Here is a 14,993-nt window from a genome sequence, read left to right as displayed (position 1 = left end):
TCCATGCCACCCTGGCTTGCTCCAACCTTTGTAGTCTAGGTGGCCCCTGAAAATACCATTGTGTTTGGAACTCTGTGTTATCTCTTTGATGTAATGCCTCTGTTTCTGTGCTGTGGCATCAGCTTTAAGAGATCTGTTCTTTTATTTATTCATTTATTTATTTGTGTGTGTGTGTCTGTGTGTGAGTATATAGATGTGGTACACTTGCTTGTGGTACTATGGCAAGAAAAAGGTTTTGGGTGTCCCCTGTGACCTGCATGTGCTCCTTTGAGGTGGAGGCCCTTCCCTGAAACAGGAGCTTGTGTCTGAGCTAGGCTAGAAGCCAACAAGCCTTAGTGATAAACTTGTCTACACCCTGCTTAACGCTGGGGTGAAGGTATTGCAAGGCATCACTAGGATCCCAACTCCAGTTGCCCTGATTGTGTAGCAGGTGATCTGGAACCATTGAGCTGGTTCCTTATGTAATATGTTTGCTTTTTTTTTTTTTTTTTTTCATGTTCATTTAGCATCCATTGGTGTTTTGACATTTTGCTTTGAATGATTTCATTTTGACTGAGCAGTGAGGTGTGGGATTCTATAAGGCATGGTCCTTTTTGATTTGCGTTGTGGGTAAGCAAGAGCATGTTCCTCTTCTGAAATGCCTGTGGTAGAGCAGTATAGCTCCTTTCAATCCCTGGGTAGTTTGCAGACATTGCCCAGAGCTGGGTCTCCTTAGAAATACTCACCTGGACAGCAGCTGAGGAGGGAAGGCAGTGATGGCTTTACTATTGTTTTGAAGAAAACTATTTTGTTTCTTTAATTCAGAAGAAATTTATCCTAAAGATAGAAAAATTGATTCCTATGGTTTTCGTTTGTTTTGTTTTTATTAATACTTCATTCCTGTTCTCGGCTATGGTTGCTGGTACCTTTATTATTCTGCCTTCAGCTTACATGCCTGGCTTTTTATGTGGTTGCTGAGAATCTGAGCTCACGCCCTCATGCCCACTTGGCAGCTACTGGACCTACTGAGCCATCTCTCTGCCCCACAGTACCATTTGAAAATCCCATCTCATTATTTCACAGTAGTCTCCTAAAAATTCTCCCTGTAGGTCTTTGTGTCCAAGGTAAACTTGGGGCTCTTTAGAAGAGCCTGCTGACTTGGTGCCATCGGGTTTATCTCATCTCTTCAATTATTATGTCTTTTGTCGGAACCCCGCTGACCTATTTGAATGTGCCTGAAAGGGGGAGTGAAGATTGAGAAAAGAAAGAGACAGAAGACAGAGTCTGGAGGGCTCTCAGTAAATACTGTAGCCGCCCCAAATTTTATTTTCCCTAGCACCTTTATACCCCAAGAAAAGAGGAGGGCAAAAGAATTCCTTCCCATGATTCAAGAAACAAATAAATGTAATTACTTCCTTAATTCTCAAAGCACCCAGTAACCACACCCTTTGCTAAACATCCTGCTATCTGCCCTTGAAGATCAAGACATCCAGTAACCACACCTTATATCAAACCTCCTGTTATCTGGTCTTGAGGATCAAGAATAGGTTTGAACTTAAGTCATGATGGAATGGAGTCAAATCTGTGGACTCCCACAGTCTGTTATTCCTTTTTCTCTTAGCACATGAAATCACTTTCTTTTTCCCCAAAGAGCTGTGACCTTCTAAGCCACTTTCATGGTATGTGATATCTTCTCCAGGTCACCCATCTACTGTGCCCACCTTTGTTTGTGTATCTCTCGTTCACCAGAGCTGCTCCTGGCACAGGTTCCTACTATGCACTCCCCATTGTTTTAGTCTTTCCTGTTTATTATTCTGCTTCTTCCATCATGCAGGGGGTCTTTAGGCAGGCATATGACCTTTTGTCTTTGTATTTCTCTCTCTCTCTCTCTCTCTCTTCCTCTCTCTCTCTCTCTCTCTCTCTCTCTCTCTCTCTCTCTCTCTCTCTCTCTCTCTTTGAGACAGGGTTTCTCTGTGTAGCTTTGGAGCCTATCATGGCACTCACTCTGTAGACCAGGCTAGCCTCGATCTTACAGAGATCCTTCTGCCTCTGCCTCCCAAGTGCTGGGATTAGGTGTGCGCCACCAATGGCCGGCTGGCTTTGTATCTCTTAAACCAATCATGGTTCCTTGAAAAGACTACCAACCAGCAATTTCACAATAAATTGGGTTCAAAATGAAGACTTAGAAATAATGATTTTTTTCTTTTTAAATCTTGGTTGTAGGAAGTCAGTTAATTAGAGGGACATGCTAGAGAAGGTGAGAGAAAATCTTTACCAACAAAATTAAACCAGAGAAACAAACAGTAGCAGGGCACATCTTGACATATGTAGTTAATCCCTCACCACAGAGACACAAAACACACTTTGAATTGCTTTGTATTCAGTTTTCTTGTAGCCGATGATATTTCTTATTTGGTCCAATAAGAAGAAATACTTGATATGACATAATTCTTATGAATTTGAAGAGATGATACTTTGAGTGCTTCAGGTTTCTGGCTGCCTTTAAGCCCATCATAGGCTTCTATTTTCATCCTATGAAGTCTTAACACTTGTAACAGCTTCTGGATAAAACAGAGGCAGTATTCCATGTGGGATGGTTCTGTACCAGCTGTTAGAATCTATGGCAGTGTGGAACGTCTGAGAATGACAAGGGGGTGGATGTGGAGAGGAATACAAACAATGACATTGAGACTTGAAGTCAAAATATTGAAATAAATAATGGTGGAGGCAGCCTGTAGCCTTGTCATTCTTGTGTTTATATTTTTAATCATCTGATAAGCTTTAATTTGACTTGCAAATCTTTACAGGCTCTTTCTCATGTAGATACATACATATTGAACTTATGACTTGTATATAACAGAGCAGCTAGAGAAGGTAGGTATGAAGATTCAGAGAGTTCGCTTCAAAACTGTTTATGGTGTTAAGTGCTGTGGCTAGCAAAAGTAGAGTCAGTTGTAACTCAGAGATGGGGTATTTTCCATGAGGGTTAATTGCACAGAATGAACTGTGTTCTTTTTCTCTAATGAAAATTTGGATGAATAAAAAACTAAGTATTTTTTTGTTTCATCTACCCCCACCCCTGCATTTCTAAGAGCCAAACTGACATCGGACGCAGAGAAGCAATCTGTGATGATGTTTGGGCAGAACCTCCGCCAGCTCCTTTTGACAAGTCCTGTTCCAGGTCGCACCTTGATGGGAGTAGACCCTGGTTACAAACATGGGTGCAAACTAGCCATCATTTCTCCTACTAGTAAGTTCTTCAGCTTCAAGTACAAGTTTCACTTCATGGAGACTTGTAAATAATGTTGGTTTTGAGATGTAGAAATTGTCTGCTCACGGGGTGGTGGGAGTCAGAGTATTTCCCTTACTCCTGGATGAGAGCTCTCACAGAGAGATGTCATTTATCCCCTTCCCTGGGTGTCATATAGCCCAGGCTAGCCTTGACCTCTCTAGGTAGCTAAGGAGAACTCTTCCTCCTGAGTGTGGGACAACAGGAATGGGCCATCATAGCTTGCATTTGTGGTACTGGGCTTTAAACCCAGAGCATGCTAGGCAAGCATTCTCCCAACTGAGCCATATATATAACCCGGGTGCTCAGATTTGAACTTTTAGCTCTTCTCAACTTTAATTCTTTACAATCAGACATTTTACAGCTGTGAATTTTTCTCCTGTCCCATGTAGTTACTCTGTGACTGTTCTTTCTGCATGTCTGTGTTCTCATTTGAGAACATCTTCATATTGCCTGAAAAGTTCCATGTTATTACTTTTCTTTTTCTTTTTTGAGATAGGGTTTCAAAAACGTGACCTTGGCTGTCCTGGAACTCATAGAGATTCACCTGCTTCTGCCTCCCCCTGAGCGCTGGGGTTAAGGGTATGCACCATTTTTTTTTTTTTTTTTTTTTTTTTTGGCTGATAGCTTTTATCCCTCTCTGATGAGCCCAGAGTCTTATAAGTGTTCCCTTTAAAAGTAATGTCTTAGCTCGGCAGAGGCAGAGGTAAGCAGATCTGTTAAGTTCAAGGCCAGTCTGGTCTATAGAGTGAGTTCCAGGACAGCTAGTGATATGCATAGAAACTCTCTCTCAATAAATAAATAAACAAACAAACAAACAAACAAATAAATAAATGTGATGTCCTTTTTCTTCTGGTGCTGACATTTCTCTGTGATTTTCAACGTTTTTGTGTGCTGTGTTTAATAGTGTATATGTGTCTGTGTGAATTCTACTTCGGATGCCGGTATATTATTCTCTTTGCCAGTATATTGTTCTCTTTTTTCTTTCTTCTGTTTTTTAATGTTTACTTAGCTTTCTGTAATTTGTTGTGTTTGAGTTCTTTATTTAGTTTTTTTTTTATAGTTTTAGTTTCTATATGGTACATAGCTATACATTATAAATTATAATTCTCTGGTCCGAGTCTTCACTTTTAATTTTGTTGTCTTTGATATCTCTTTGCTTTGTTTCTTTGAGAACATCTGTTCTGTGTCCCTTAGGTTGGGTTTTCATTTCTGGGATGTTTTCTTCTCTTATGCAGGCCCGTGCTGGCCTTGTCCATATTGTCCCAGGGTTGGTACGTAAAGTGCTGAGTCCAGTACTTGCTTTCTCTTCCATATGAAATTAATTCTTGTTCTTTGACTCATATGGTTTTATGATTCTGATATGTATCACACTCCATATTATTTTTTTAAAAAATCTCATTTTCATATATCTTTTTCTGTTTTGTGGGCATGTTATGCAGCACATTAATTTTCTTTCTGAAAATAAGTCTTCCTATGGACACTTTGTCACATGTCCTTTTGTTTTGCTTAGTTTTACATATTACATTTCAGGTACCTTCAAGAAGATAAGCTGGGTCGGGACAAGCTTTGTGGTGTTTCAAACTAACTTTCCTGGAAAAACAACAACAACACAACCTGCCTTTCTTTTCTGTTTGCTGAAGTCACTAGAAAAGTCAGCCGTCGCCCAGGGTGGAAAGTAGACCCGATGGTTTCTGTAATGGGCTTCTTTGTTGCTTTCTGTCTTTAATCTGGGTCCTTTTCGTTCTGTGCTTGACTTGCTCGGTTTCTATCGAGGTTCCAGCTCTTTCTTTTCATTCCGATATTTCATCTTCTCTTAGCTTCTGGAGCCCAGGAGGATGAGTTTTTCAGTCTTGAGTGTTCCTGGGCAGCCTTTGCACTGGGTCTGTGTCAGTGTGGGTTCCTTCTTATTATACTGGCTCTTGTGCTCTCTAGCATGGGAACTCCTCCTCCCTTTGGCCGTCGCACCCTCTGTTCCTCCCTTCTGCTCTATGCCTCAGATGCCTCTTGTAGAGGTCTTCCAGCTGTGCTGTGTCATTTCCATCTGCTTGACATTTTGCTTTTGTGGGAATTCTTACCTTTGTTAAAAATACAGCCATGAGGTTTTGCTTTTTGTTTTCCTAGCTGTCATTTGTGTTATTGATTTTTTTCCCACATATGGGAAGAATTGACAATATCAGTTTTGCTCCTGTACCCACTGAGATGCTTGTCCCTTACTGTACTACTGTGATAACTTACAACATTTAGATGTTTTCCTTATTGTTTTATTTTTGAAACATGCCTTCATTCCATAGCCAAGGCTAGCTTTACTCACTATGTAGCCCCAGATGAGATCTTCCTACCTTAGCTTTCTGAGTACTGGGATTCTGAGCCCAGCTGGGTGTTTTAATTTGTTTTGAGAATGTCAGATTGCACTTGTTTTAAAGATAACTTCCACTTGGTCAGGCTCCATTCTTCTGGACCTCTTGATAGGTGAGTTTTCAGGTTTGTGGTTAGTTGTTAGAATTTGAAGCACAAATGTTTTATCAGTCTGTGTAATTTCTGTTTCATTTGCTCTGGGTCCCATTCTTTTGAAACTGTTGTAGCCCTGGTTATGCATCTTCTTTATTTGTAATATATTTGTATCTTCCTTTTCTTAATTGATACTGTTGGAAGCATTTTCTCTTACAGATATTTTACTTTAAATTTCATTGATCTTTCTGTTATGATTCTTCTTTCCCCCATTTTCATCAACTATTTTTGGTGAGGGTAGCTGGCCTGGAGCTTGAAGCACTCTCCCTAGTTTAGCCTTCCTAGTACTAGATTGTATCACTCATTTCTTACCCTCGACTTTCTTGGAGATTATCCTATGGTTCTTTTTACTAACTGTCCATTGTGTTAGCTCATTTATCTCTGTTCATTGAGTGATCACCCCAAAACTTTTTATATCAACAAAACTTTTTTATTTAAAAATAAAATGCTTTATGTATAATGCAAGATAGAAAAAATCCCAAAATTCTCAATGAAATTGACAGCATAAACAAGTTTATATATTGACAACTAAAAGAAAAAGAATAGTATAATTGAGCCTGATCTGTAGCAGCTATCCAGTAAGTGTGAACTATAACTGTCCATGTTAGGAGTTATTGAAAACTATTTCTTCTGTAGGTACCATAGCATTATATCCAACTAGTAATGGTTTTGTGTAGAGAAGTGGATTTCTTCTACTTTGAAAGTAACAGCTTTTTCGGAATCCTTAGGGAGAGCCTGATCTAGTGAGTAAGAATGATTCAGACTGCAGTGTAATGATCTTTGGTACATTTTAATTTGTGTGGATGTGTGCATGTGCACTTGTTCATGGAGGTCAGAGGTCAGCTTGAGGTACTCATCTCTCTTCTTCCATTGTGTGGGTCCTAGGATCCAACTAAGTTTGTCAGGCTTGGTGGCAAGCATGCTTAACTCTTAATTGATACTGTCTTACAAGACCCTCAGGTTGCATTTTAAAAAATAAGCCAGTTCCATTTTCTTCTTTTTTTTTATTAGAAAGAAAATTATTTTACATGTCAATCCCAGGTCCCTCTCCCTGCCCTCCTCCCCTGCGCCCCCCCCCCAAGTTCCATTTTCTGTTGGGACTTGCTTACTGGGAGCAGTAGTGAGTCACAGATCGCAAATGTCTTTTTACAACCCTCCCTCCCACCCTCCTTTGAAGGTCAGATTCTTCACACTGATGTGGTTTATCTGCACTGTGGACAAGGCTTCCGAGAGGCAGAGAAGATCAAGAGGCTTTTGCTGGATTTCAAGTAAGGAGATAAGTACCCTGTTGAGTACTTTGATGACTCAGCCATTGTAGGTACCTTTGAAGCTCCCAATTTGGAGTGTGGGATTAAGGGAAATGCCTGGGGACAAAGAAGGAACCTTGTACACAGTGCTCATCCAGTTGTTCAAGAACTCATATTTGGAGACAGTAGGGAAGTACTTTTCCCTCTCTCTGCCATCTCTCAAGTAGAGGTAATGATGTGGGTACCTGGGAAATCCTCCCTACACCCTCCTAAACCCTCCTCCCTCCCTTACAATACTCCCCTGAAGAAGGGATACTGTATTAGTTAGGAACTTCAGAAATTAACATTGTATGATTTAGTTGTATGTCTTTATTATGGTTTGGAATGAGACCAAGTTTATTTATGTTTATCTTGACTCTTTGTAGATGAGAAAACACTGCCTGTCTGTTCTTAAGATGACAGTAAACTGTTTCTCCCCATCTCCTCCCCTAATGCAGGGCGGTGTTAGTCTAGAGCAGTGGAGAGTTTTCATGGAGAGTAAGAGCAGTGTTACATACTCTTACATACTCGAGAGTAAGAGCAGTGTCTAACACTGTTCATTCCATATGCTTTGTCTGGTTGATTTCAGAGTGCACCTTGTACTCATTCAGGTTTTCCTTCTGTTTCTTCCTTGAAGCTGCAGCACAGTGGTGATTGGAAATGGAACTGCCTGCCGGGAAACGGAAGCATACTTTGCTGACCTGATAATGAGAAATTATTTTGCACCACTGGATGTCGTTTACTGGTGAGGACAGCAGGGAGACCTGCCTTCTTAGGGGGCATAGGAACTTCTCAGGCTCCTTTTATGATGTTTTTCCCTTCCTTTTTGAAAGCATATGTCTTGTTGCCTCCCAAACCACCTCCTGCTCTTAATAAGAATATTGCAGGAGTGACTAGAGCAGGATAGGACCCTGGAAGCTCTCCTAGCAGCCTACAGAGCTCATTTCACTCCATGGAGTCTCCTCCCAGATTGTACTCGAGATGAGGACTCTAGTTAAGCATTAACTAGTAAGTATGGTGGAGTGCCAAGTTAGCAACCACTGACTGGAGAGCTTACCCTTCTTCTGCCAGAATGTTAAGCCTATGAACCATTGTCCCCTGGAACCGAGAGCCAAGATAACTGTTGCAAATGGAAGCATTTCTGATGTTCCGTTCTCATTTTCTCTTCCTGAAGCATTCCCGTCCCATACAGGTGACAAGTTGGCTCGAGAATTGCTGTGAATTACCCACTTGCTTCTTTGGCCTGACCTTGCATTTCAGAGTAGTTCTGCTTTCATTTTTCACCATTTATCTTTTTCCTCTCTGGACTTCACACAGCTAAGTCTACCCTTCCCGTGGGTAGGAAGTCCTAAGGGTTCCCTTCTGGGAGAGAGGAATTCAGTGGCTGGTACTGAAGGAGGCATGCTCTAGGTCTATCCATCCACTTCTGCTCAGTGAGAGTCCAATAGCAGAACAGTTGATGAACAGAGTCCAGACAGGATCAACAAAGCAAATAGAAGCAAACCTCCCATGAGAAGAACTCTAGCATTTACTTAAGAAAGGCTGAATGGAGGGGTTAGTAACCCATGTCTTGAGAGTACAGTCAAAAGAAGCCAGGAAGAAGGTCAAGGAAAACAATGCATTGTGGCTATGTGGTTCGGGAAAGAAGCAGATTGAAAAGGTACCTACTTCTGTTCCCTGTGCCGCTGTTAAATTGGCTTGGGTATCCTGCATGCCTTCCCTGTTCTGAAAACTGCGAAGGGCACCAGGACCTTTGGGAAGCTGATTAAACCCCCTGGGCCTAGCTGATTATGTTTATTACAGCCAACTTCACTCTTATCAGTTCGTCCTAATTGGATGTAAGTATCTCAGGAATAGTGGTAATGATTACATATACAACTCGGAGATGGTGGTATATGTATATCCATAATCCCAGCACTTGGGAGGCTGGTACAGGAGGATATCTGCAAGTTGATGACTGCCTGGGCTTACCCAGTAAGACCTGCCTCAAAAATGTCAAAATAAAAGTAGTGAAAACATCTTGAATTTGATCTGAATTTGCTCACGGAGCATGCCTTCATTGAACTTGATTGTAATATATATTAGGAAAAATGAGCCACAGGGCACACACATCTGGATTTGTTAAACTTGATGGAATAAAAATCAGTGATGGTTAAACAACTGTAACTCATGATAAGCCATTTGGTATATGCTCTAGTTGAGATGTGTAAGTTAGTAGGAGTGAGAGGGCACATGGGTTTGTGATATTGGTCATTTGCCAAGCAGTGTTCCAGAGACAATGTAGAAATGTACAGTTCCATTGTGGTGTGTTAGAACGGCTGTGCCCTCAAATGTATGTAGTGTTGTTCACTGTTCATTTCTGCCATCCCTCTTCAGAATATTGGAAAACTGTCAGGTAGAATTTTTAATCTTTGGGTGGGGCATTGTGGTATCTGTTCTGCAGTTGAGTCACCCTACTGGTGAAAGACCCCCGGAGGCTCAGGCCCCCAGGATCTCGGCCCAGGACTGCGGCGACCCCAATCACTAGGTGGGGGCGAAAGCTTGATGCAAACAGCAAGAAGCTTTATTGCAGTTGCTTAACGAGCTAACCCCATGTTAGCTCGGGCCTTTCATCCACCCACCATGGAGGATGGCTGAGAAAAGACCCTGAGAAACCACGGGACAAAGATCTTATAGGGCAGCATTAGGGGAGTGTCTAGGGGTACGCACAGGCTCAGGATTGGTGTGCCTCCAGGCTTGGAGGGTTTTGCCCTGTGTTGATTGGTCTATTGGTTGTTATGGCCCATAGGCCCTCCCAGGGTGGTTGCTATGCTCTGCACGTCATTGCTGTGCACTTGTCCATAAAGCACACCCAGAGCCGTAAAGCATAGCACCACCAGCTAACTTCTGATTGGTTCCTTGACATGAGGCAGGCATCTGACCTCCTAGTCACCAAGGCAAAGTCAGACAAGCATGTGTTAGGCTGTTATAGCTGCCAAAACGGGGAGCTGGTCCCTTCACTTGCTCTCATTCTAGCTCTTGTCGGCATAGACTATTATTCTCCAGCGCTCTTGTAGAATCTGTTTGCCGGCCCCTTCTCGGGGACTTTGAAATCTAAGTGCTGCAGATTCTAACCAGAATTTATCTGAGCAAACCCTGTTTTCTCACCTTGTGTGACATTCCATTTGTCTCCATGCTTTCCCTGCCTGTTATTTTTGTACTTTTATGTGTTTCTATAACCTTGTCAAATACTTATCATCTGCCTTTAAATCTTTCCAATACATCATAAATACATCCAATACTTTCCAATACATCCAAAGCCTCTAGAACATTCCTTATCCATCATTCCAGTGCCTTTTATCCTAATTTGCTGCCATAAGTTAGAATGTGCCATGATTTCTATCCTGTCTTACACTTATGTCATAACCACTCACCTTCCCTCATGTATTTCTGTCCCAACCCTTGATTCTTTGTGAACTCTGCACTTCTTACCCTGGGGAAATCATCAGGGGTTCAAATCATAACTACCAAAGGGGAGAAAAATTAACTGGTTCCAAGTGGCAGAGTTTAACTGGGATTCAATTGGTCTCTTATGTTTAAAGTTGGACGTGTCACTGAAAATGCATGAGATGTAGAGTTCATTTATAGTTTATGATAGAATGATGTGTTTTCAGCTTAATGACTTATAGTAGGCACTCGTGTTGTTTTTAACTGACTAAGCAAATTTATTAAAATAGTTGACTTAGGCATCTGCAATAGTGATTTGAGCCTCCACTCCTGGCTCAATCCTGATGAAAGTAATGTAACGACCTCAGAAGGAATGTGTAAGCCAATAGTTGCTTGCAGATTCTCATTTAGAAATGTTCCCATGTCTTGGAATCTTCACTGTGCCTGACTTTCTTTTGAGCTCCCAAATCATGACACAGAGACTTGGTAGTTACGACTGTTCAGCCTAGCTTAGTCTTGATTCTGGCTAGCTCTTTTAACTTAACCTGTTTCTCTTTGCCTACCTTTTGCCTCGGGGCTTTTTACCTTTTCTTTCCTTCCTTCTGTATGTCTTACATTTCTGTGTCTGTCTGACTGGTACCAGGCATCCTCCTCTCTTTCTCCCTCATTCTTCTCTTTCACTCATTCTCTGGAGCCTAGATTTCTCCTATTTATTATGTCTGACTGCTAGCCCAGCTTATCCCTCTCCTGCCTGGCAATTGGCTGTTTAGCTTTTGATTAGACCAATCAGGTGCCTTAGGCAGGCAAGGTGAAACAAATGCAACACATCTTTACAACATTAAACAAATGTACCATATCTTTGCCTAGTTAAAATAGTATTCCTTAACACTTCCATGAGGTATTCCTTGTGGTGCTTCTCAGTGTGTTGGTAGGCTGTGTATTCATTTCACTTTGGGCTCTTTTCCTTTGAGCCTCTGATCAAGTTGGCACACAGCTTCAGCTCCTCCAGCAGTTTCACATTGGCGCTGGTGAGTGTGGGTGAGTTTGGTGAATTGCCACCTGTGCTTCCTGTGCTTCCATTGGCATATCTTTCCAGTATCTTTAAAAGCCATGGTTGCGGCTCGGCTTACCGACTGTCTTATTCCTTCCTCAGCAGGAGTGAACAGAGGTGAGTCAGGACTGGAGCAGACTGAATAGAGCTCCGCTGCATGCACCACCACATCTCCTAGGCACTTGTTTTTTAATATTGACTATTTCCTTTCGTGTTATATTGCCACATAATTATTTCCTAATCTTATATTGGTATATTTTTTGGCAAATGCTAGCATTTCCCTTTTTATAACAGTGGTGAAATGTAAAAATGGCTCAGCCCTTAGGAGACATTGTGTTTATGTGTATGTAGTGTTTGCTTCACTGACATATCCTCATATCAAGGGATCATGTTCTAAGGCCTTCATATTAAGTTCATTACTTATAGGTCTGCCTTGAAAAACGTAAGTAAGTGTGTGTGTGTGTGTGTGTGTGTGTGTGTGTGTGTGTGTGTGTGTGTGCATGTGTGTGCACATGCATGCACATGTGGAAGAGGGAAGTCAAGGTTAGGGGTCTTCCTCTTGTTCTCCAACTTTTTCCTTCCCTCCCTTCCTCTCTCCCTCCCTCCCCTTTCATTTAATTTTATGTGTATGGTGTTCATGCATGCAGTGCTCAGAAAGACCACAAAAGGGCATTGGATCCCCTGGAGATGGAATTACAGATGATTCTGAACTGCTATGTGGGTGATGGGAATTGAACCTGGGTATTCTGCAAGACCCACAAGTGGGCTCTCTCTCTCTCTCTCTCTCTCTCTCTCTCTCTCTCTCTCTCTCTCTCTCCTCCCTCTCTTCCCCTTTTCCCCCTCTCCACCCTCCCCCCTCTCTTCGAGACAGGGTTTCTCTGTGATTTTAGAGGCTGTCCTGGAACTAGCTCTTATACACCAGGCTGGTCTCAAACTTACAGAGATCTGCCTGCCTCTGCCTCCTGAGTTCTGGGATTAAAGGCATGCGCCACCACTGCCTGGCCCCATAAGTGCTCTTAATGGCTGAACCACTCCATCTTTTGAGACCGAATCTCTCACTAAACCTGGAGCTAAACATTTGGGATGGATATGCCATCTAGTAAATCTCTGGGATTCCCGTCTCCATCTGTCCTAGCACCGGGGTCACAGGCACATGGCACTGTAAGTGGCTTTTACATGAGTGCTAGGAATCTGCTCTCAAGTCCTCATGTTTGAGCAAGTACTTTACCTACTATAGCCTGTTACAAACTATACATCTTATACAGAAAGCCTAAAAGTAATGTGCTTATTTATGCTTTGACCAGAACCTGTCACATGAACGCACTTGTGGAATTTTTCACATGTGTCATGTCAGCATTAAAAATTTTTATATTTTTGAGCATTTAGAGTTTATAGACTTAATATTTTCTCAAAGAGAGATGTTGTTTTGGGAATAAAATTATGATATGGTGGAGTTGTATAATTAAACTATGAAATAACTGGAGCTGATGTTTAATATTTGCTGTCTTATGTTTGAATTTCCAGTTGGCAAGCTTTAGGCTAAAGATTGCTCTAAGTCACAGCATTGTGTATATTTTGGAGCAGCACAGATACATGAGGTCACTCCAAGCCCGGTGTGTAGAAATGCAACACAATTTGTGCTGTTGTTTGACTTGGTGTTTATGTTTCTGCACTGAACGTTTTACTGTGTACATGGATGTTAGCAGGCAAATCTCAAAAAGAAGAAACAGTTTTACTTTCCAGTGAGTGCTTTTCTTAGCAATTGAGATGGATTGAGAAAGTACAGTGTGTGATAAAAGGGAGTAAAGAAAGGAGCTGTAGTGAGATCCAGGAATGTGCTTTGGAAGTTAGGTGTAAACGAGATCAGATCTCACCAGAAAGCAAGCCCTGATGGTAGCCACCTGGGAAACACACACTGAAGCTCACTCCTCTTGCATTCCAGTGGGTTAGCAACTTTTATTAGGAGGAAAACATAATTTGAGGGATCATAACTGTTTTGATTGAGGTAACTTGATGGTCCTTCTAGAAACATTAACAATTATAGGGAATTCGATGGGCCTGAAAAGGTTAACTCACTTGGGAAATAAAGACTTTAAGATGAAAAAGTTAACTTAAAAAAAATTAAAAATACATATTGCTACAGATTAGCTGGAGAATGTGGCTATGAGGTAGGATTTCAAATCCATTGCCTAAAATGTAATTTATGTCTTAGGTTATTATTATTCTAATATGTACGTGGTTTGTAATATGTCAAGAGAAGGAGTCCCCACTGTGTGATTCATGCGCTTTTCCTCAGAATGCTGTCATCTTCCCATGTCAGTCAGCATGCCCCACAACATTTAAACATCACTGCAGATGCACCTCTGTGCGATTACACCCACTTGTCATCATTCCTTACTTGACAGCTGAAGCTTTCTAGTTATGATCATTTTAATGAAGCTAACTTAAGTATGTCATGCATCAGTCTTTGCACATACCTTTATTTCTTTGGAATGCATTCCAGAAATGTAATACAGATTTTTAAAATGAATTTGTTCTGAAGACATTTTCTTGTACTTTCAATATATACTGAATACATTCTAGCACTGGAACGAAGATCCAAGGAAGCATCTCACCACTGTTGCTGACTGAGGAATGCTGGGATGGTGGAGTCTGCCAGGTCACCTCTGTACTAATTTCTCCCTCTCCCCAAAATACCAGCCATTTAGGGCTCTGTTGTTTAGAAACATTACACCATTGGGACACTCAAAGGTCTAATTGGAAGAAAATAAAGCAGTTTTTTTTTTTTTTTTTTTTTAATTATGAACTCCCAGATTCAAGGCCTCTTCACACACACTTTTTTCTTTTACTGACTCTGTGTCGTACCCTATCTGTCCTGTGTAACTGTTTGAATCATTACTTACTTAAAGTTACAAGAATTTATTTTTTAAAAATAAGCTAATTTGTGTGTGTCTCTCTGTGTGTGCCCCATGTGTGATGGTGCCCACAGAGGCCAGAGGAGGGCATTGGATACTCTGGAGTTGGAGTTACAGGTAGTTGTGAGCAGCTTGGTGTGGTGGCTGGGATGCAGTGAGATGGCTCATGGGGAGCTGAGTTTGATCAGGCACCACTGAGTAGAAAGTCCTCTGACTTCCACATGTGCCAGTATACACACATATACACACACACATTTAAGTTCATTATTAGGTATGCTTTATAAAATACACACTAGTTTTGGCTTTTCTTTTTCTTTTTGGAATAGCAAAATAGTTTAATTTTTATGAAGTCCAGAAGTTCAGTCTGTCATTTTTGTTGTTGTTGTTGTTGTTGGTTGTTTATTTTTCGAGACGGGGTTTCTCTGTGTTTCTTTGTAGATCAGGCTGGCCTTGAACTCACAGAGATCAGCCTGCCTCTGCCTCCCAGGTGCTGAGATTAAAGGCATGTGCCATAACCACCCAGCTGAAATTTTGCA

General features: G+C 41.4%; 1 protein-coding gene across 4 annotated transcripts in view; it reads left to right on the top strand.

Annotated features, from left to right (window-relative positions):
- Nucleotides 1-14,993, top strand: part of Srbd1 (S1 RNA binding domain 1) — a 166,950-nt gene that overhangs the window by 42,650 nt on the left and 109,307 nt on the right. For all 4 annotated transcript variants that reach the window (XM_027417969.2, XM_027417968.2, XM_035445155.1 and 1 more), the window contains 3 exons: nt 3,072-3,229; nt 6,957-7,047; nt 7,703-7,810. In XM_027417969.2, coding sequence (XP_027273770.1) covers nt 3,072-3,229; nt 6,957-7,047; nt 7,703-7,810 — 357 coding nt within the window. The remainder of the gene's footprint in view (nt 1-3,071; nt 3,230-6,956; nt 7,048-7,702; nt 7,811-14,993) is intronic.

This window comes from Cricetulus griseus, chromosome 5 (assembly GCF_003668045.3).
Source record: "Cricetulus griseus strain 17A/GY chromosome 5, alternate assembly CriGri-PICRH-1.0, whole genome shotgun sequence".
Lineage (NCBI taxonomy): Eukaryota > Metazoa > Chordata > Mammalia > Rodentia > Cricetidae > Cricetulus > Cricetulus griseus.
This window is presented reverse-complemented; position numbering and strand designations above follow the sequence as displayed.